Source organism: Nycticebus coucang, chromosome 24, assembly GCF_027406575.1.
Source record: "Nycticebus coucang isolate mNycCou1 chromosome 24, mNycCou1.pri, whole genome shotgun sequence".
In the NCBI taxonomy this organism is placed as follows: Eukaryota; Metazoa; Chordata; class Mammalia; order Primates; family Lorisidae; genus Nycticebus; species Nycticebus coucang.
Window position 1 is genome coordinate 989,893 of NC_069803.1, and position 24,360 is coordinate 1,014,252.

Genomic DNA, 24,360 nt, shown 5'->3' on the forward strand with positions numbered 1-24,360 from the left:
ACATCTGCATCAATTTTGTTCACATTTTAAAGAACAAAATGCAGTAAAAGTGTATGTTGTAATCTATAGGTAGCTATCACAGTCATTCAAGATATATTAATAAAGGCTAAATTTACCAAGAACCAGGATATTTGTTGAGAATTCTAATAATAAAGTTCCTGTTTAAACAGAGGTTAAAATAAAAAAAAAAAGAGGTATTTAGAGTATCTAAAGAGGTTGATAGCTATAAAAAACACATTCAGAGAATGCCAATTTTCTTAATTCTCATTCTTATTAACCATTTATTAATAATAATTAATTATTTGTTAATAATTATCAATTATTCTCTTTGATTTTAGCTGCCTGAATAAATTCTGGAAATCAGGCAGCTAAACCAAAGGGAAGTTAGACAAAGTTTTTTTTTTTTTTTATTCTGCTCTAGATTCTTCTTCTTACATACTTATTGTAAGTTTCTCAGGATCAATGACAAAAATTACTTATCCACCTTCTTTACTTCTGTGAGATCTTTTTAATTGGCTGCATTATGTGTGACACTAAATCGAGAGCATACGGTATGTGCCTATTATATTCAAATAACTGATTAATATCATTTTCCATAACTATTTGATATTACTGTAGAGAATGAAACAATTATATTTAGAGAGATGTTCCAAAGTTTGCTTTCATAAAACTATGCCTTTCTTTTTTTTGGAGAGACAGAGTCTCACTCTATCACCCTCGGTGGAGTGCCTTGGTGTCACGCAGCTCACAGCAATCTCCAACTCCTGGGCCTAGGCTATTCTCTTGCCTCAGCCTCTGGAGCAGCTGGGACTGCAAGTGCCCACCACAATGCCCAGTAATTTTTTGTTGCAGTTTGGCCGGGGCCAGGTTTGAACCTGCCACCCTCGGTATATGGGGCCAGTGCCCTACCCGCTGAGCCACAGGTGCCACCAAAAGCTATGTCTTTTTTCACAGTATTATTGATATACCTCCACCCAGGATTCCAAGGGATGGCTTCTTTTGAATGGGCACTTGGGTCTAGGTAGTAATATTGATATAAATAAAATAAGGCTAGTATAAAGGAAATTTTCTGATTTGGATTTCCCTTAAACCTTTAACCTTCCCAGATTTGGGTCTGCCAGCCATGAAGTTTAATTTTAAGTATATTCTAAGTTTTCCATATATAAATATCCTGTAAGAAACAATTACCTGAGGCCTGAACATATACTGAGTGTCACAAATGAATTTGGAAATTCTACAACATGTCCTTGGTAATGGCAATGCATCTGAAAAACAGTATAGAGAAGCAAATATAAAATTATTTATGAATAAAAAAGTATTGTGAAACATTTCACAAGACTCAAAACCTTAAAATATTTAAAAATAATAATAATAATAAAGATTATGAATCAATGCAAATTTGTAAAAAAAAAGCTTTTAGGCACCTCTCATTACTTTGTACCACCTGAGTATTCTCCTGTAACTGAGTTTCATCTCTATCATATGTCATTTGTATGTTGTAAGTTGATCATATAACAAAAAATATTTTATTAAACTGTTAACATGAAATAAACACACTCTAATGTATGTCCAGCTAAAAAAGAAATATATGATAATAAGTGTCTAAGACATCTAACTTTACCGTAAAATATGAAGATTCAGAATGCAAAGATCCAGTTTCATCATATGTATAAATCATAAAGTTGTGAGATAAAAATGAGCTAAAAAACAAAAAACATTTAAAATATTTGAGTCATACTTTAATATGAATATGTATAATATAAAAACAATTGTAAAGCATGTAAGATTAATATAATAACATGATTTAATTAGAATAATTTTAGTGTGGCGTAACAGTTGAAATTCACAGAATTGGTGAATCAGGAAGGTAAGGCTTTCTTAACATTAGAACACGCGCATGGCTGTGCATGATGTAATTCAACAAATATTTATTGAGTATCCACTATCAGAGAGATCCTCTTTTGGGTGCTGAAATTCAGCATTAAGCAAAAAACAAAAACCCCTAGTTTGCATAACAGTCAGTAACATATACTACTACTTGCATGTTAGATGATAACAAAAAAGGCTGGCTGTGGGGGTGGGTCGGGAAGGTGTTTATAGATTGTATGCCATGGAGATGCTCTCTGAATAGATAATTAGAGACCTGAAAGAAAAGCCACATAGATTTTTCACAGAAATGTTTTTCCAGACTGAGTTACTACAAAATGCAATAAGTTTGAGGCAGAAATGGGCTTTGGGGAGATATGACCGGAAGGGAGTGTGGAATGATGAAGAGAGATACTTATTAGGTTAAGAGATGATGCCACTGAGATGTGAAGCCATTGGAAGGTTTGAGGAGATAAAAACAGTATCAGACTAATGTTTGGATATAATCGGACTGCATGCTGTGCTGAGAATAATCAGTAGGTAGTTTTGCAAAAGCAAAAGTACCATTATTATCTAAAAATACTTTGTGGAGTGGTAGGGGCATGAAAGGCCGTCATGAAGTTAGTAACCTTCATTGACTAGGGTAGTAGAAGTGAATTAAGTGGGAATAATTTTCTTCGGCCTTATTCAACAACAAAGGTGCAAGCAGACACATTGTTATAAAAACATGTATGTTCAAACATGCTCTCATAGAATATAGACTGTTTCATCTTATTTTTATAAATTGTTGAGAAAATGAAAATCAGGTGAATGACTATTTCCTAGAACTACAGGTGGGAAAAGAGATTATCTATGAAATGACATGAGGGTTCCTAGTGGGGAAAAAAATATTCTTTTTTTTTTTTTTTGAGACAGAGTGTCACTATGTCACCCTTGGTAGAGTGTCATGGCATCACAGTGCACAGAAACCTCAAACTCTTGGTCTTAAGCAATTCTCTTGACTCAGCTTCTCAAGTAGCTGGGACTACAGATGCCCACCACAATGCCCAGCTAATTTTTGTTGCAGTTGTCATTTGTTGTTTAGCTGGCCAGGGCTGGGTTCAAACCTGCCTGCCGCCATGTATGTAGCCAGCACCCTTACCCACTGAGATATGGGCACTGCCCCAGAAAAGAATATTCTAAAACTGATTTATAGCTGATGGCTGCAACATTATATAAAGTTATTAAAATTATTTAAGTGCACACTTCAGAAATTTTATGTATAAAGTATATTTGATAAAGTTGTTACAAATAAATACATACATAATTAACATACCATCTTTGCATTATTATTATTAACTAATATTTCAATGTAGCAATTGTCTGATTCCTTTTCTGAATGTATTTATGTTGGTTCGTTCTTTACAAGGTTTTTGTTTCTAATCCTTATCTTAAACATTGTTATTGTTATTAAATTTTAAGTCTTTTTAATTTTATGAAGCCAGAAAAATTCAAACCTAATTAACACATGTATATGTAACATTAAAATTAAAATTAAAAAAATATGTCAGTAGTTGAATTTCCTACCAATAATCACTTGATGTGTAACTATGTTTCATTTCACATCAGACATACTTGCAGTTTTGGGGTTCAATGGTTTAAAATTATTTCAAGATTTATAAATATGTGGGTCATTTCTTAACTTCAAAACACCAAGATGGAAAATTAAAATGTAAGAGCCTCATAGGTCTAATATTTAAGGCCTAAGTATCCCAAATTGAAAAGTGGAATGATAAAGCCACTCTACATTCTACTTTATCCCTGAATTTAAATAATTCACAAAAACTTTAAAACTGTAAAATATGAGCTAAAAAGATTTCCCTAAAATCATTAAAAGGAAAAAAGTCATATCTTACTGTTTTTTGAGATGCAGGGTATATGGTTTTCCATCAATTTTAATGACATAAATCACCTAAAATAAAACAAATCAATAAACATGATATAATAAATCAGAAAATTAAAAAGTAAAATAGTATTTTTCACTCAAGTTAAAAAAGATTAAGTTCATTTAAAAATGTACATATTCTTTAGACTATATTACTCTAAATAGTAAGCCTTGCATTGACCACCTCCTTAAGTTGGTCTAATTTTTATAGACTGGACATGCACCACATGTACGATCAGTATAGTAGGCCTAGTTTCTTATGTTGAGTACCTTCATATTTTACCCTGTTTGTTACAGTTCCTTTGGTAGTCAACTTACAGAGGTTATACTGTAAAAGAATCATGGGTGTCACTGAGAGGGAAGAGGACAATATAGAGGGCTGAAAACTTATTTGAGTAAATAAGTGAGGAAAATTTCTGTGGTCTTGTTAAGGATTTAGACAACCAACTACAAGAAGCTTAATGAACACTTGAGATATTCATTTTAAAGAGTCAATCACCAAGACTGATAGCCATCAGACTGGCCAAAGTCAACATGAATTATGAACTCCTGCAACCCATGAGGCAAAAACATCCAGTAACTTGCAAAAAAAAATCAGGCTTCTTAACTGCAGGCTTCTTAACTGACAGTTCACTAGCTAGGAAGGACTGGGACCCCAACTTCAGTCTTCTTAAACAGATCAAGTATCAGTCTATAATTTTTCATCCTGAAAAACTGTTTCATATATGAAGAAGAAATATAAACTTCTCCAGATAAGCAAACACTGAGGGAATTTGCCAAGACCAGACTTGCCCTGTAGGAAATACTAATTATACATGTATCATCATGATAGATACCCACCAGTTTAAAAACACACAAAAGGTAAAGCTCAGACCTCATGTAAAATAATAGCACAAGAGAATAACAAAAGCAAAAAGGTACTGCTAAATATGTTGTCAACAGAACAGAATCTTACATGTCAATTCTGCCAATCAATGTTAACAGACTCTATTCCCCACTCAAGAGACAAAGGCTGGCTGAATGCATAAAAATAAATACAAGCCAAGTATCTGTTTTCTCCCAGAAACCCATAATGCACAGGGACTCACCTACAATCAAGGTGAAGGTATGGAAAAAAAAAATCCATGCAAATAGAAAAAAGAAAGCAGATGTAGTTATTCTCACATCAGATAAAATTGTCTTTACTCAATAATGATAAAAAAGAGAAAGATAGACAGGGCTGCGCACTTTTGTAAAGCAAATTCTACTAAAGCTAAGCAAAGAAGTAAACTACTGTATCAGATCTGCCCACACTTCAACATCTCATGACAAAACTGGACAGACAATCCCAGAAGAAAATAAATTAAAAAACATAAGACTTAGGCTCAGTGCCTGCAGCTCGGTGGCTGGGGTGCCAGCCACATACACTGGGGCTGGCAGGCTCAAACCCAGCCCAGGCCTGCCATACAACAATAATAACTACAGCAACAACAACAAAATAGCCAGGCACTGTGGCAAACACCTGTCGTCCCAGGTACTTGGGAGGCTGAGGCAAGAGAATTGCTTAAGCCCAAGAGTTTGAGGTTGCTACGAGCTGTGATGCCACAGTACTCTTCTGAGGGTGACAGTGTGAGATTGTATATCAAAAAAAAAAAAAAAGAAAAGAAAGAAAACAACAATAAGAATAACAAAAAACAAACAACAACAACAACAGCAAAAAAAAAAGACTTAAACATAACTCTAAGTCAAATGTGCTTAATGGAAATGTACAGAATATTTTACCCAAGAACAACTGAATACATGTTCTTCTCATCAGCACAGGGAACATTCTCCATGACTGATTAAATTTTAGAATAAAAAATACATCTCAACAAATTAATAAATATAGAAATCATAGCATATTTATCTCATATAACAGAAGAAAAAACAGAAATTCCAAGAATATACACAAAGTCGTGGAAATCAAATAACCTGCTGTTAAACTATTATTGGGTCAATAATGAAATTAAAATGGAAATCAAAAGATTCCTTGAAGTGAATGACAAAGGGTACATAAGCTATTAAAATAATTGGAGTCTTGAAAACAGCCCTACAGAGAATATACTTTACCTTAAACACCTAGATCAAAAAGAATATCACTGATTAACAATATAATAACACAATTTGAGGAGTAAAAAAGGAAGAACAAACCAAACCCAAAGCCAAAAGAAAAAAAAAGTAATAACAAAGTTCAGAACAAAACTAAATTAAATGGAAAACAAAACAACAACAACAATAGCAATAACAATAAAACAAAATGATCAGAGAAGTTGGTTCTTTGAAAAGATTAAAAATATATATATATATATATCTTCCAAGATTAGCCAGAAATAAATGATAAAGAACACAAACTCAGAAATGAAAGTAAGATATTACAACTGATACAACAGAAACACAAAATATCATTTGTAAATACTATAAAAGATTCTACAGCCCAAACACAAGAAAATGTAGAGAAAATAGACAAATTTCTGGAAACACTAAACTTCCCAAGACTCAATCAGGAAGAAAGAAGAACTCCTGAGTAAACCAATAATGAACAGTGACATCAAAGCAGTATTAAAAATTTCCCCCCCTCCAAAAAAATACCCAGGGACATATGTATACACAGTCAAATGTTACTAGAACTGCAAAGAATAGCTTGTAACTATACTGCAAAAACTATGCTCCATAACATTGAGAAGGAGAGGATCCTCCCCAACTCATTCTATGAAGACAGTATTACCTGGATACCTAAGCCAAGAAAAGAAACAACAACAACAAAAACAAACAAACAAACAAACAAAATACAGTAAAGCGTCTCAAGAATGGAAGAAAAAGTACCCAATGTACTCACCCTTATTATGAAAGTAATGTAGGACCTTCACATGAAAGCTATAACCCAGTTACAACCTAAGAATAGGGAGAAAGGGGAAAGGGAGAGGAGGGAGGGGGGAGGGAGAAGGAAGGAGGGTGATTAAAGGGATTACACCTGCGGTGCATCTTACAAGGGTATATATGAATCTTAGTAGATGTGGAATGTAAAGGTCTTAGCAAAATAACTAAGAAAATGCTACAAAAGCTATGTTAACTATGTGATGAAAATGTGTCAAACGATCTATGAACCAAGTGTATGGTGCCCCACGATCATACTAATGTACACAGCTATGGTTTAATAAAAATAAATAAATAAATAAATAAAAACTACAGACCTATATCACCTATGAATATAGATGCAAAAGTTGTCAATAAAATACTTGTAAAGTGAATTCAAGAGTACATAAAAAAATAATCCACCATGACAAAGTGGTTTTCATCTCAAGAATAGAAGGATGGTTCAAAATAAATAAATCAATATATATGTAATTCACCACACATAATGAAGCAAAACCAAAGACCATATAATCATCTCAATGGATGTACAAAAATCATTTGACAAAAATCACATTTTCATGATTAAAAATTTTTAATTGGGATGTTTAGCCCCTCTCTCCCAAGTCATCAGGTGAGAGGGAGGGGGCTCTGGATCTTTTCGCCATGTGGATTATTGGTGTAGATAAGACAGCTGAAGATATGCAGCTAATTGGCAGATTGCTGTATTTGAGGTGTAATCCATAACCATGGACTCTGCTGTAGAAATTTCCCCTGCCCGGCCAGCAGCTGGCAGCCAGCAGCCAGCCCCTAACCCACGGAGGACAGCAGTTTGCAGTTCCTGGGAAAACCTAGGTAATTGATGAAAATTTTGGTGAAGTGTGGATTCCCCAGCGGAGTTTAGCAACCAGAAAGGGGTGCCGCTCCGAGCCATGGGGGCTAGGCAGCCCCAAAAAAAATTAAGGGGAGGGGATCCTGCCCAGCAAACAGAGACATTTTGAATTGTCTGAAATGGTGAACGACTTTTCCCAGAACAACAGAAGTGATTAAATAGACTGGACCATTCCTGGTGGGGAATATTGGTGTGGACTGGTAGTTCAGGGAGTGCAGCAGTTAGGAAACAGACTTTTATAGAAACTCCAGAAATGGCGATGGGCCAGGTAGGGTGGTTACCATGGTAACAATGTAAACTGTGAATCAGTATAAGTTTGGGAACCACTCTCAGCACCACCTGGTGCCCTGAAAGTATTTTGCAATGTAAATATATTCCTATTAAAGTTAACCCCTATGTCATATGTATAGTTCTATATATATAGAACTATATATATAGAACATATGTATATATATATATATTATATACACACACACACACACACACACATATATGAGAATAATCTTTTTTTGGTTGGTGCCTTCTTTTTTTCTCTCTTTTTTTTCATCCTTTTCTTGGAGGAGTTATTGTTAATTTTTTTAGTTTTAATTTTTTTCTTTCTTTTTTAACTTTTTTATGAATGCTACTTTTTTTTTCTTTCTCTCATTCTCTTCTTCCCTTCTTATGGTTTCTGAGAGTGCTTACCTCAGATTTTTAGAGGTTTTCTGTTTTCCAATTATTTTACGATTATTATTATTTTTATTGTAGTTTTTTTTTTTGTCTGTGTGTTTATATGTTTCTGATTGTTTGTGCATCTGTGGGCTTGTGTGTCTGGTAGCCTTTTTATGAGTTTATTTGCTCATTTGGTTTCAATGTGTTTTGTGTTTTGCTAAATCCTTGGGTTGGCTATTTTCTCTAACTTCAATTTTCACATTCAATAAAAACAAGGGGGAATGAGGGATGATGGCTGATTGGAGCCAGCTCTCAACAGAAGCTCCAGTCCAGAGGAAGAGATGACAGCCAGAAATAACGCAACAAAGCTGAAGGAGGGGAGCCAAACTGAGAGATTAGATAGATAATTGCTCGTCTTCCCGGCTGAGGCAAGCTTCAACTCCAAAGAAACTATTTTCAGGTACAGATCTCATCCCAAATGGGTTGTGTGGTTGTCCCCCCGCCCAAGAGAGTTGCTTGCTTACTGTGTGATCTCTGTTGGTTAGTGATAAAATGAGGCTCTCTTTCCTCACCCCACCAGAGGGAATTGCTGGATGTTGGGACTCCTTCTTAAGAGAGTCCCTGCTGTGAGTCTAGGAATTCCCTTGTCTGGCAGGAAATTTGAACAAATATTTTCTTTGCCATCTTGAACCTCCAGTCTACCCCTCCCCCCTGGCCTGGTAGTCTATAAGTCCAACTCTTCCAGAATCCAGAATGTCTGCACTTCTTGGCTAGGACCAGGCATTGCACAGACAGAGGCACTACAGCTGTGCTGTATCTGTGAATCCAGTAAATATACAGAAAGACATAGTGGGAAAGGTGATGGACCTGGCCCCAAAAAAGTGTATCTCAGGAACAGACAGAGGCTTGGGTTCCTGCCCTGCGGGTGGAGGCTTGGAAACTGCTGAGGTGCATGAACCCAAGAGGAGACACCTCCCAACCAACTTCAGCATTAGTAGAGTGATCCTGCTGGGTTGTAATTTTGGAGAGTCATCTCTCCAACTCTGTGGCCTGCCAGAGGGAACCAGACCTTGACCTATAGGGATACCAGAGCTTCAGAACAGCGTCAACAGAGGTACAATGGCTGAGTGAGAAATTCTTTTGCTGTCTGGATATCCTCAGTTTTGGACTGCGCTCAGGTGGAAATTTCTTCAGCTGCCATTGAGCACCTGATGCAGATAGAACCCAGCTTCCCCTGCTGGATGGTGGCAGACTGTGGTAACCATGAGGAGGAGGCAACAACCTTACTTTGACTCTGTCAGGCACATAGCCCTGGCGCATTTGCTTATTGGACAGAACTGGGCCACAGAGACTAGGTTAAAAGAGATGCTGGTGGGAATGTCAGAGACTGGGGTGACCAGAGTCTGGTGGTGAAGGACAAGCAAGGTAGAGTAAGAGGCATCAACCCCCTGGCTCTAAACCTCCTATCAGATGGGCCTTTCTGACCCCTCAGAGTATCAGAGGCACTTGAATCACACTTCAGCTACCAGTAGACCCCTAATGTCTAGTAGCTGGAGTCCTCTTGAACTCTCCAGCTAGAGAGTGGGGGCTGTCTGGGACAATTGGTCTGGAACTCTTGAACTGGACAAATTACCTGAGGATCTTCCAAGTTGGAACCCAGGTTTTGCTGTAGTGGGAAGGTTTGATTGTCCTTTTCCAGATATTACCAGTGGGGGAAGGGATGTCCTAGTTGCTTGTATTTCTCCAAAGCTGAGACTGCAACCCAGAGTCACTGATTCACTAGTATTGGACAGAAATCAGCTGAATACAAGACAGAGCCACCAAGCAGACCTCCAGAGTCACAGACTGTAGTACTGTACAGGTCCTTTGCAAAATTGTAGAGGAAAAGCTGCAGTTACCAGTCCCAGTTCTTAGGTGAAGGGCTGGTCAACCACAACCACAGATGTCTTCAGTCCAATTTCACTTTACCTGCTCATCTAGCTAAACATGGAAAAACAATCATGGGGTGGAATCAGTGGGAAAAATCTGGCAACATGAATAACCAGAAGAGTTCAACTTCCCCAAGGTATGACAAACCCGCCAAACCAGAGGATCCCATTCACAAATAGATAGCTGAGATGTCTGAAATCAATGAAAATGAAGACACAAATTATCAGAACCTCTGGCATACTGCAAAGGCACTCCTCGGAGGGAAATTTATAGCACTGCAAGCCTTCCTCAAGAGAACAGAAAGAGAGGAAGTTAACAACTTTATGGTACATCTCAAGCAATTGGAAAAGGAAGAACATTCCATTCCCAAACCCAGCAAAAGAAAACAAATAACCAAAATTAGAGCAGAATTCAATGAAATTGAAAACAAAATAATTATACAACAGATCAATAAATCAAAAAGTTGGTTTTATGAAAAGGTCAGTAAAATAGATAAACCTTTAGCTAACCTAACCAGGAAAAAAAAGAGTAAAATAGCTTATTCCATCAATCAGAAATGGTAAAGATGAAATAACAACAGACTCCTGAGAAATTCAAAAAATCCTTAATGAATACTACAAGAAACTTTATTCTCAGAAATACGAAAATCTGAAGGAAATCGATGAATACTTGGAAGCATGCCACCTCCAAAGACTCAGTCAGAATGAGGTGGAAATGTTGAACCGGTCTATATCAAATTCTAAAATAGCATCAACTATACAAAATCTCCCTAAAAAGAAGAGCCCAGGACCAGATGGCTTCACATCAGAATTCTACCAAACTTTTAAAGAGGAACTAGAACCTATATTACTCAAATTTTCCAAAATACAGAAAAAGAAAAAAATACTAACCAACACATTCTATGAAGCAAACATCACCTTGATCCCCAAACCAGGAAAATACCCAACAAGATAAGAAAATTATACACCAATATCACTAATAAATATGATGCAAAAATATTCAACAAGATCCTAGCAAACAGAATCCAGCAACACATTAAACAAATTATACACCATGACCAAGTTGGTGTCATTCCAGGGTCTCAAGGATGGTTCAATATGAGTAAATCTATAAATATAATTCAACACATAAATAAATTAAAAAACAAAGACTGTATGATTCTCTCAATTGATGCAGAAAAAGCTTTCAATAATATCCAGCATCCCTTCATGGTCAGAACACTCAAGAAAATGGGTATGGAAGGAAAATTTCTTAAACTAATAGAGACCATCTACAACAAACCTACAGCCAATATAGTATAGAATGGAGTTAAATTGAAATAATTTCCACTCAGATCAGGAATCAGGCAAGGTTGCCCATTGTCTCCACTGCTCTTTAACATTGTAATGGAAGTTTTAGCCATTGCAATTAGGGAAGAAAAGGCAATCAAGTGTATCAATGTATGGTCAGAATAGATCAAACTTTTGCTCTTCACAGATGACATGATTGTATATCTGGAAAACACCATGGATTCTACCACAAAACTTTTAGAAGTAATCAAGGAATACAGCAATTTCTCAGGATACAAAATCAACACCCATAAATCTGTAGCCTTTATATATACCAACAATAGCCAAAATGAAAAAACAATCAAGAACTCTATTCCATTTACAGTACACCAAAGAAGATGAAATATTTGGGAGTTTATCTGGCAGAGAACATGAAAGATCTCTATAAAAAGGACTATGAAACTAAAAGAAAAGAAATAGCTGAAGATGTTAACAAATGGAAAAAATACCATATTCATGGCTGGGAAAAAATCAGCATTGTCAAAGTGTCTATACTACCCAAAGCAATATGCAATTTTAATGCAACCCCTATTAAAGCTCCATTGTCATACATTAAAGATCTTGAAAAAATAATACATCATTTTATATGGAGTCAGAAAAAACTTCGAATAGCCAAGACATTACTTTGTTGGAATTTTTTTATAAGGAATCTCAGTTGGACTTGAAGCCTTTCATGAGCCCAGGTTTCATCTGTGCCATTTTATATCTGTATCTATTTTTGATTCCTGGACCCATCAGCAAGTGACCTTCATTACTTACCACAGATCAGGAAATGTTACTGATGGGTATCTGGACAGTTTTACAAAGGGCTTTTTTTTTTTTTTTTTTGCTCTATAAAGTCAATTTTAATTCTTTAGTGCAGTCTTGACATCTCTGGAAATGCTATTCCAGCCAAAGCCTTGGTAAAATAACCAGTGCCTTTATCATGTCCTATAGAACAAAACAGATTCTTATTGAACTTATGCAAATAATTGTATTGTCAGGAATTAAGAATACTTACAATTGGCTTTTAAATTTTAGAGAAATTAAGGAGAAGAAAAAATACATGTTTCAAACTCTGCTCATAAGTAGATACATTGCTTGAAAAGCTACCAATAGCTCAAAAGACAGAAAATTATTTTCTTGACTTCTGGAAAACAGAACACAGAAAGAATCAACAATATTTAAAACAAAAAGCCATTACAAACTAGTCCAGTTCCACGTAACCAATTTCTTTTCTGTTTGAAGTTAGATTAGCAATACTCATAGACATGTTATCTTTTCAGTGAAAGTTAAAGGAAATACATAGTTAACTGGGTTACACGTAAACTTCTTTATAAGTTTTATTTAACCTGCACAGACATTTTACAAATATTTTAGATCCTTTTAACTTTTGTCTTGCCTTTCACTTTTCTATATAACTGTTTTGTTATATTTTGTTATATGACAAATTTATGACATAAGATCTTTTCTACAAAATTATTTTTTATTCTTCCTTATTAAAATTATATTTTTATATTTATGTCTTTTTACACATCTCTCTCTTCTCTATTAACTGGTTCCTTTTTATTCTTAATTCTGAACTCAGAAAAGGAAATTCATATACAAAGTTTCAGTAAAGTTTCTCTAAAAGTCTGTGATGTCAAAGGAGTTAGGTGTTTAACTTACCCTTAAGATTCTATATGAACAGTGGGGGAGGGTAGTTAAACTTCTAGAGGCGAGGAAGTTGTGGAATACACAGAGGGTTATATTTTAGCTTTTACTTCAGACATGGAGTTAATAAAAGTAGGTTAATTGTCAGAGCTTGCTCTTTCCCTGCTTTTTCATTTCTCTATTGGTGGGCTTCTGTCACAGAGGACAACCATGGGACCTTTTTATCACCCTGCTGGGGCCTTCATCTCCGTGTAATTAGTATGAGAGGGCTCTTAGGGAATGGTGTCAATCAGGGTGCTGGGGAGCACTCTCCTCAGGGAACCAGAATGTTGCAGGAAAACAGTGAATTAAAACATACAAATATTGGGCGGCACCTGTGACTCAAGGAGTAGGGTGCCAGTCCCATATGCCGGAGGTGGCGGGTTCAAACCTATCCCCAGCCAAAAACCACACACACACAAAAAATAATACAAATATTTATACTAACATTATAGAGGAAGAAACTTCTAATTGCTGAGAAAAACTAGAACTCAGGTGTCTCAAGTCATAAAATGTTGAGTTCTAGGGAATCTTTTTAAACTCTTTTATACTTTTTTTATTCAGTTTACATTTACTTTCATATTTTCATATTCTCAAAACCAAAACCAGAACTCTGTCTCATATAGTTTTTAACAGGCCTGTGGGTGATATAACACAAGGGGTTGATTGGACACCCACTTTCATTTTAATGGTTCCTGGTGATGGGTGTGAACACACATTTCTGGGAGCCTCCGACTGGTCAGTAGGGCTGAGGCTTCTTATGCTTCCAAAAACTTCTGATAGGCCAATAGCCTGGTAACCTAAGGTCCCAGTCTTTTTGGGCTTCCCGCAGAGGCTTTACACAAATTACAACAATTGAATTTAACAAACAGTTAAATATTTTTTTCTGACAATTCACAACAAATAAGCACAGTGAAAAAAACCATGAATAATCATATTAATGTCTGCTGACATTAGCCAAAATTAGGTGTTCTTACGTCCAGAGGTGGACTTACTGGTGAATTTAGGAGTGATCATCAGCCAGTCTCCCGAGGGCTCCAGGTTCTCTGGGGACCCTGGGATGTTTTCCAGGGGGCGCTTCCCCTCAGAGGGACACAGCCTGTTCCTCTCCTGGAGGCCGCCTGAGGATTGGCAGAATAGGAGCCAAACAGAATAATGCCAAGTGGCTGCAGTTTTAAAAGGTAAAGAGGACTGTTTTTTTTTTTTTTTTTTTTTCTTTAGTTCCAAATGAGTAATGGACTTTGGGTTTTTTGCTGAATGCCAGAACCTTATCTCAAGACTATTTATAACATAGAAACCACAGTTCTTTTGCCAATAAGAAGAATGGTTTTACTAAACTTTATAGTAACTCTTTAATTGCTGGAAAGAGAGGGTCTCAACCACAAGTGGGCTATTTTCAACTCCCACCCGGAAAGCGATGTCAAGGGCAGTGGGAGACATAGGAGATAAAACAAATTGTACATTAACACATTGACAGACAACAAGAAAACAGAGATGTTGACACTCAAACTTGGAATTGATTAATCTTTAAAAAAAAATTCTGACAAATCACTAGAAACAGCAAACACAAATTTGACAAACAACTTGAACACACTAGCCAAACAAACTGAAGACCCACCCACTGTGAGTCCTACGAAGAGGACCTGACAGACTAGGGACTCACTCTCTGTGAGCCTAAAGAAGAGAAAAACTAGACAAAATGAAGACTCGCTTTCTGTGAGTCCTAAACAGAAAACCTTGAGACAGACCAGACCAGAGACTCACCCCTGGGACCTCAGGCATTAGACAGACCAGGCAGACTTGAGCCAGAATAGACACAAAGAAGACTGACAGGTTTCACACAATCTCACTGACATAGAAAGGACCCACAGACTCATTCTCTGTGAGTCCAAAGAGAAAAACCAGACCAGACAGAGCCAGACAAAACCAAACCAAGGACAGTCCAGAGACTCACACACCCTGAGAGTGAGTCCAAGACCAAGCTTGAGCCAAACTCATACAAAACCAAACCAAAGACAGACCAAAGACTCATACACCCAAGACAGACTAAACCAAACTAAAGACAAACCAAAGACTCACACACCCCGTGAGTCCAGACAAGACAGACCAGATGACTCACCCGTGCAAGTCCAGACCAGATTACCCACAAACCCCATGAGTCCAGACCAGTGACCCGCTACAGCATCCTGTGTGGGCCCAGGAGGGCAATTAAATGTCATGTCTGACCTTCCCTCATTCCCCAGACACCAGACAACTGCAGTCCTCAGATGGAAATATAGAGCCAGCTTAATGGGGCAGATGGTCCCTCCCCAAAATCTCTAGAGAACAGACAGATGTTACAAACTCACCTGGTGGCACTGAGTAATCACCAATTTGGAAGCTTTGGGATCTATGCCCTGGTTCCACACGTCTGAGGGCTCCAGGGCAGAGGAACATCTCTCTGAAACCTTCCTCTGGGGCTGTCAGGCGGCATTGGACATAGGTGGGAGTCCAGGGATGGCAAATCTCACTGGCATCTCCAGAAATAATGTAGGCACTTGCCAAGTGGAAGAAAGACTCGGACCCCACTTCACATATAAATCAGATGGTGATTTATTTCACCTGCACAGGGGACCACTGCTGGGATAGGAAATGGCCCTGAAGTGAGGGCAGGCAGTCTTTTATACCACTTTTTGTTGCCATGAAAGCAAGCAGAAACAAAAGCAGAATGTGGTGGTTAGCTAGAGGTGGGGTTACAGTCAGGGGGTTACAGCATGGTGACTGCATGGCGTACATCATGACGGTTAGCACGGAGACAGCTTGGGAGATGCATTAGCTTGGGAATTTCATGTAGCTAAGTTTTCCACCATTGTTTACCCATTGCTAGGGAGTTGGAGTAAGTTCTATCTTTGTTTTACCTGTTGCTAGGAGTCTTCGGGAACTCAGGGAATTTCCTTGTTCTATTCTTAAACCTGTTTGAGGAATTAATCCAAGTGGGGGGTGGTTGAGATGTTCAGGGACTAAGGCTGAGACAGTTTGGGGCCTTTAGGGATCTTTCTGCTGGATACTACAACCTAACAAATGTAATCAGTGTAGCCTTGTTTCATATACCCTCAATGAATCGCCAACAATAAAAACAGTTACTATCCAAACAGTTGTAAATACCTAAAAGTCAAGACCAAAAAAACAAAACAAATAATCCAAGTGAAAACAGACAAAGGTCTTGAATAAACTGCTGTCCAAGGAAGACATGCAAATGAAGATTGGGTATAAGAAACAGTATTCAACATCCCTAATTATAAGAAAAATACATGGTGAAAACCACAAACCACCATTAATTCATACCTGTCAGAATGGCTCTTCTTAGCAACAACTACAACAACAACAACAACAAGAAAACCAGCACTGGTGATGGGGAGGGGATGGAGAGATTGGAACCCTCATAAACTATTGGCAGAAATGGGGAAAGCAGCCATTAAAGAAAACAGAATGGTAGCAGAGCAAGATGGTGGCCAAGTAACATCTTCCTTGCAACTGGGAATGGTGAGATTGGGAAGAGAAGATGGCAGGCACCTGTGTCCTCCAGGCTTTGCCAAGAAACATCCCTTTGGGGACACAGGAAGGTAGTTGGAGGCTTCTGGACCCCCAGGAGTAGGACAAAAGGAGTGGAGAAGTGGCAAGTGGATGTGTTCAGTCTGAGGCCATGGCACCTGCGGCAGCCATAGCTACAACAATAGGAAGATTGCAGACAGGTAAGGCCTTCCCTGGGGTTGTTTTTTTTTTTTTTTTTTTTTTTTGGACTTGGGCACTTGGTTGAATTACCTTGGGAGACAGTGGGTGAGTGTGTAAATGACATTGAGTGCTGTCTGGAATTTGGAACTGATTTGTTGGGCCAAACAGAGCTTTCATTGTTTGGCTGCAGGCTGGGAAACCATCATGAGACAGCCTTCCTGCAGGCTCTGCCCTCAGGGTCCGAGAGTGAGGCCCATGCTGGGAGACCTTGAGCAAGTATGTAAGTGACTTTGAGCAGCACCCAGAGTTTGGGAGTGGGCCTCTGAGACAGAACAGAGCTTTCATTGTTCAGGTGTGGGCCACATGTGCAGCCATTGTGGGAGAGCTGACCTGCAGGCTCTTCCCTCAGGGTCCCAGAACAAGGCCTGTGCTGGGAGACCTTGGGTGAGTGATCTAGTGACTTTGACCAGTGCACGGAGGTGGGGACTAAGCCTCTGGGGAAGAGCAGAGCTTTCAGTTGTTGGCAGTAGGGGAGCTGTCTTGTAGCCTTGGCCTTCAGGGGCTTAGAGCGAGGCAAGTTTTTTCACACCTGATAGGCAGGTTGCCACTTTAGGAGCGATCCCAGGGACACATGCTTTCCTGGGGAAGCCTCTGCTTAGACAAAAGAGGGCTGAGGAGATATTCAGGCTATTAACTCAGTGGAGTTTGAGGGCAAAGAAGTCAGCAGAAGCCTCCAGTCTCCATCTAATACAGCTCTATGAGCATTTTAATTAGAATCTAACACCCCAGAAGATCACCTGTTGCCAAGCAATATTCAACTTTGAATATATTCAAAGATATGTATATGTGTGTATGTTCTTTGTTTTTGTTATTTTTCCTTTTTCTATTTTAACTTTTTACACTTATTCTTTTTTCTTTCTTTTTCTTCATTTTTATAAGTATAAATATAATATTTTATTATTGCCTTCTTTAATAAGAAGAACTTAATTTTTGCTAGTGTTTCTGCACCTGTTATTTGGTTTTTCCCCCAATTTTTATCCTGTAAGGTTTTTTGTTAGTTTGGTTTGGTTTGGTCTATAATATTTTTGTTTTTCCTCTCTATTTGGTGCAGGTGGGGGTACTGTGTCTGTTCATGCTGTCAAAGAGCTGAAGACCTCAAGGGACCCACCAAACCCAGCACCCCCAAAGGTAGGGGAGTATTTAAGGTGTGGATCCAAATACACTACTGTACACTTTTATTAATTCTGTCTCCCTCTTTCTGTGCCTCTTTTCTTCTGTCAGTCTTCCCTTTTATTCACCCCTTTCCTTCCTCTTTTTCCTTTTTAATCTTTTTTCCCTTCTTGCTCTTCATCTTCTCATCCTTTTAGTCCTGTACCAAAAGGACTCCTCAAAACCTTAGGTCAGAAGCATGGAAACTTCAAGAACAGAAAGAAGTGAAAAAACAATTAGCACAAGGAAACAGACAAAAGAAAACACTCATGAAGAAGAAACAGAAGAAAAATACTGGCAACACAAAAAACCAGAACACAACAACCCCTCTAAGGGACCATGAGGTAGCTACAGCAGAGAATTCCACCTATAAAGAAATGTAAGAAATGACATAAGGGGAATTCAAAATACAGATGATAAATACAGAAGGAAAATGATGAGAAAGTGGAAACTAAGCAATTGGAAATCCAAAAACATAATCAAATAAGAGATGAATAATATGAAGAATAAAGAAAGGATGTAGCAGAACTAAAGGAATTGAAGCAGTCATTTAGGGAACTTAAAGATGCAGTAGAAAGTATCAACAACATATTAGACCATGCAGAAGAAAGGATCTCATAGGTAGAGCACAAAGCTCTTAAAATACCTCATATAGTTAAAGAGGCAGAAAAAGGGAGAAAAAAAGCAGAATATTCACAGACAGAATTATGGGACTACATGAAGCGTTCAAACATATGAGATATAGCTATTCCAGAAGGAGAAGGAAGGGGAATAAGAATGTCCCAGAAGAATGCAAGCCATGTTGGAGAATATTATAAATGAAAAATTCCCAAATATCACCAAAGATTCTGACACACTCTTTTCAGAGGGATATTGGATTCCAGGTTGCCTCAACACAAATAGAGCCTCTCCAAGACATATTGTGATGAACCTGTCAAAAGTCAAGACAAAAGAAAAAATACTGGAAGCCACAATGAGTAAGTGCCAATTGACCTACTTGGGCAAAACCATCAGGGTGACTACAGACTTCTCAAATGAAACTTTTCAAGCCACAAGATAATGGTCATGTACCTTTAGTAAAGTATCTCAGGAATGGAAAAAGAAGTATCCAATGTACTCAGTACTACTGTGACAACAATTTATAATAACTCACACTTGCATATGATAAATGAAACACAACTCTACATCAATTTTGAAGCTATGTTTGGCAGGATACAGGATTCTAGGCTGAAAATTATTTTTGTTTAAGGATGTTGAAGGTGAATGACCAAGCTCTCTTGGCTTGGAAAGTCTCAGTTGAAACGTCTGCTGTCAAGCTAATGGTTCTGCCCTTGTAGGTCAATTTGTGCTTATTCCTAGCTGCTTGCTGTATTTTCTCCTTCATCTTGACTTTGGACAGGTTCATTACAATGTGCCCAGGAGAGTCTCAGTTGTGATGACCCAGGGTTCAATATCCATCTGAAAGGAGTGTGTCATGATCTTTTGTAAAACTTGGGAAGTTTTCATTTATGGTAGTTTCCAGTAGAGCTTCCATACTTTTGGAACAATCTTCTTCTCTTTCAGGGATCCCTATTATTCATATGTTTGAACACTTCATGGCATCTCATAGTTCTCTAAGCACCTATTCTTCTCTCTCTCTCTTATTTTCTGACTCTGTTACTACCTGTGGACCAGAACCAAAGTAAACATCTAGAAGCCAAAGGCCAGAATTTAGCTTCCAGAATGGCACAAAGGATTAAACTACACAACAAACTACCTCACAATAAGATGAATAGAATTCTACCACAACTATTGATACGTTCAATAAATGTCAATGGATTGAATTCCCCACTGAAGAGGCACAGGCTGGATGACTGGATTAAAAAAACACAGCCATCCATATGCTGTCTTCAGGAGACACACCTAGCCCTGAAGGACAAATCAAGGCTCAGGGATAAAACAGTGTATCAAGCAAATGGAAATCAGAAGAAAGGAGGGGTTGCAAACTTATTCTCAAATACAACTAGTTTCAAAGCAACTTTAATTAAAAAAGACAAAGATAGACACTTCATACTGGTCAAAGTAAGACTACAAAAAGAAGACATCTCAATACTAAACGTTTACACACCTAACTTAAATGCTCCCAGATTTATGAAATAGACCTTGAGAGGTCTGAGCAATATGATATCCCGTAACACCTTAATAGTAGGGGACTTCAACACCCCTCTGACAGAACTGGACAAATCCTCTAAACTGAAACTAAAGAAGGATACAAAGGACTTAAACATGACCCTAGATCAAATACAAAACACACCATCCCAAAGTAAAAGAATATACTTTTTCCTCATAAGCTCATGGCACAGATTAAAAAATAGATCACATTCTAGGATAAAAATCAAACCTCAGCAAAGTTAAAGGAATAGAAATTATACCATGTCTCTTCTCAGACCACAATGCCATGATGGTGAAGCTCAACTCCAACAAAATTGTTCATCCCCTAAGAAAGTCTTGGAAACTAAACAACCTTATGCGGAATGGTAGTTGGGTTCAGGAATAGATTAAAGAGGAATTTGTTAATTTCCTCAAACACAACAATAATGAAGACACAAGTTACCAAAACCTCTGGATAAGGCAAAAGCAGCCCTGAGAGGAAAATTTATAGCAGTAGATGCATACCTTCAAAAAACAGAAAGTAAACATATCAGCACACTAACAAACCACCAATAGAACTGGATAAAGAAGAACAATTTAGCCCTAAACGAAACAGAAGAAAAATAGCCAAAATTAAATTAGAGATTTTGAAATTGAAAACAAAAATAATCATTCAGAAAATTAATGAAATAAAAAGTTGTTTTTTTGAGAAAGTAAATAAAATATATATGCCCTTGGCCAGCATTACTAGAATCAGAAAAGTAAAATCTCTAGTAACCTCAATCAGGAATGATAAAGTGGAAATAACAGATGCTCCATAGATATGAGAGATTATCTCTGAATACTACAAGAAATTTGACAATGTAGAGGAAATGGATCAATACTTGGAATCAAATCCCCTTCTCAGACTTAATCAGGATGAAATAGACCTTCTGAACAGACCAATTTCAAGTTCTGAGATAAAAGAAACAGTAAAAAAAACTCTCATAAAAAAAAATTGCCCTGATCCAGATGGCTTCACACCAGAATTCTTTTTATTTATTTATTTATTTATTTAGGAAACAGTCTCACTTCCTTGCCCTCAGTAGAGTGCTGTGGTGTCACAGCTCACAACCACCTCCAGCTCTTGGGCTTAGGCAATTCTTTTGCCTCAGACTCCCGATTAGCTGGGACCACTCAGGCTCCTGCCACAATGCCTGGCTATTTATTTGTTGGAATTTGGCCGGGGCCATGTTCGAACCTACCATCCTCAGTATATGTATCTGGCACCCTACTCAGCCACAGGGGCTGCCCTTCACACCAGAATTCTATCAAACCTTCAAAGAAGAGCTTATACCCATATTGAAGAAATTATTCCAAAAAATTGAGGAGGACAGAATCTTCTCTAATATGTTCTATGAAACAAACATCACCTAACACCAAAACCAGGAAAAGACCAAACTAAAAAGTAGAACTTCAGACCAATTTCACTAATGAATATAGATGCAAAAATTCTCAAAAAAATTCTAGATTTGCCTTCCTGGTGATTCTCGGAGGAGACAAGATGGCTGACTGAAGCCCGCTTTCCACAGAGGCTCCTGTACAGTAGGAGAGTTAAAGGACAAAAATTCAGCAAGTAACCTGGTGGATTTGAGCTGCACTAAGAGAGAAGGTTGAAGAATGCACGTCAACCCCGCTGAGGCAAGCTGCGACAACAAGGATACAAAGAAAAGGTACAAAATCCATCACCAAGCAGATGGGAGTCCCCTCTCCCATGAGAACGACTCAGAGTGCCCCACAAACAACCAGGCAGAGTTCAAAGGTCCTCCCACTACACTCCATGGGAGAGCCCCTCTAAAAACAGGACCTACCTCCCCTACTAGGGTGTCACAGCATTCTCTTGCCAGGCATAAAACTGTATAAACTGTATATAGTCTCTACCTGGAATTCTGACCTCCCAGCCATCCCCTTCACTCACACTGAAGTCTGGAGGCCAGTCCCGGTCGGTGGAGAGGGAACCGCACCGGAGTGGCAGTTCCCTGAGGCACAGTGCGACAGCTGTCTTTTGGTGACAATACAGCCAGGCATAAAACTGTGTAAAGCTGTGTGTGTTCTCTGCCCACAACCCCAGGCTCCCAGCACTCCCCACGCTCCCCTCTGTTCTCGTTCCAAGGTCTGGAGGCCTGTCCCACAGGGGTCCAGAATCTTGGGCGATTGCTCGAGGGGTGTAGACAGTGCTGGGCTGCAGCCGGACAGTGCATACTCTGGGGTACGGGAGCGGAGAGAGGATGGTTGTCCAGAAGGGAGCTACACCATAGCAGCAGTTGCCTGAGCCATAAAAAAGCAGCCCTCTTTTGCTAGCAATACAGCTCCCTACTGAATATTCTGAAGCCACACTCTCTGTCTCCCTGGGCAACCAGAGACTCTGAGTATAGGATTTGCCTGAGGCAACTCCAACTTACAAACTGGGGAAACTCCCAGGTCAGGGCTGACCCAGAGGTCCGCTTTACTAAACCTAAGACGCACCTGGCCCTCAGGGGATCGTCAGCCTATAGACAATACAAGAGCAAAGACAAGCTGATTTGGAATTCAATTCAGCTTCTCTTCTGCAGGGGAACTGCAGAATTCTTCTGTCCTGTTCTGTTCTGTCAGTAACATTAATCAGGGGCAAGACTGGACCTGAGTGAAAACCCCCCAAGCTTCATCAAGTGCCCAAGGTCGTCAGGCCTCCCCTCCTCCTGCTAGAGAGAGGAAGAGCGCAGTGGCCTGGCAGAATTCCTTATGATTCAGGCAGGTGCAAACTCCAGGAGTACCAATTCACTACAGGCAACTGGGTCAGCCAACTGCAGAGCTAAAAGTGACTGGGTGTGACAGTGGTGCAAGGTGAGAAGGAGGCAGCAACCTTCCCAGACTAATCTAATGGCTGGGTGGCTCCTCCTGACTCCATGCAGCACTGGAGCAAGCCACACCAGAGTAGTCACCAGACCCCTGTGATCCAGTTCAAAAAGACCTCTTAAACTCTCTCACCCAAGACAGGTGTAGACTGAGACAATTGATTTGGATTTTTTGAACTGAACCAATCACCTGAGGACAAATCAGGTGGTGCCCTGGGTGCACGGTGGTAGAAAGGTTTGATTTTTCGTTTCTTTTTTTTTTTTTTTTTTTTTTTTTATTCTTGGGGATTCATTGAGGATACAATAAGCCATGTTACACTGATAGGTTTGATTTTTCTTTTCCAGTTGTTTGCCAGTGGGGGACGGGGTGACTTAATTGCTGATATTTATCCACAGCTGAAACTTCAATCCAGAGTATCTGTTTCACTAGGGTGGAACTGAAGAAAGGACAGAACCACTTAGCCCCAACACACCACACAGGGCCCCAGGTTCTCAGGCCACAACACTGTACATGCCCTCAAAAAAGGCCCAGGGGAAAAATAAAAGGGAGTAAAACAGCCATGGGGCGGAATCAGTGGAAAAACTCTGGTAACATGAATAACCAGAATAGATCAACCCCCCCAAGGAAAAATATGGCAGATGTAATTGAAGATCCTATTCATAAACAAGTGGCTGAGATGTCAGAAATCGAATTCATAATTTGGATTGCAGACAAGATTAACAAAGTGGATTTAGGAATTCAAGGAGAAATTCAAAACTTGTCTCAAGAATTTAACGAATTTAAAGACAAAACCACCAAAGCAAGAATTTGCAGCCCTCAAAGATATGAAAAAAAAACAGTAGAATCCCTCAGCAACAGAATGGAACAAGCAGAAGAAAGGATTTCTGACATTGAAGATAAAGCCTTTGAACACTCACAAACTCTCAAAGAGGAAGAGAAATGGAGAGCAGAAATGGATCATTCTCTCTGAGAGCTCTGGGATAATTAGATGAAGGCAAATATCCGAATCATTGGAGTTCCAGACACAGATGAAGTGGCCTCACTGAGCACAGAGGCCCTTCTGCATGAAATTATGAAAGAGAATTTTCCGGACATGCCTAGAGATTCTGAAATTCAGAAAGCAGATAGCTTCAGAACCCCAGCACGACTCAACCCCAATAAGACATCCCCCAGGCATATCATAATTAACTTCACTAAAGTTAATATGGAGAAAATCCTCAAAGCTTCAAGGAGAAAGAAAACCATTACCTTCAAAGGGAAGAATATTAGAATGACTGCAGATCTCTCTGCTGAAACTTTTCAAGCCA

The 24,360-nt window shown here is 38.7% G+C and overlaps 1 protein-coding gene across 1 annotated transcript in view; it reads right to left on the reverse strand.

Annotated features, from left to right (window-relative positions):
- Positions 1-24,360, reverse strand: part of LOC128576466 (disintegrin and metalloproteinase domain-containing protein 18-like) — a 32,534-nt gene that overhangs the window by 346 nt on the left and 7,828 nt on the right. Inside the window, exons 3-5 of the mRNA XM_053578637.1 lie at positions 3,762-3,817; positions 1,622-1,700; positions 1,189-1,265 (exon numbers count right to left, since the gene is read on the reverse strand). Of these exons, the coding sequence (XP_053434612.1) occupies positions 1,189-1,265; positions 1,622-1,700; positions 3,762-3,817 (212 nt within the window). The remainder of the gene's footprint in view (positions 1-1,188; positions 1,266-1,621; positions 1,701-3,761; positions 3,818-24,360) is intronic.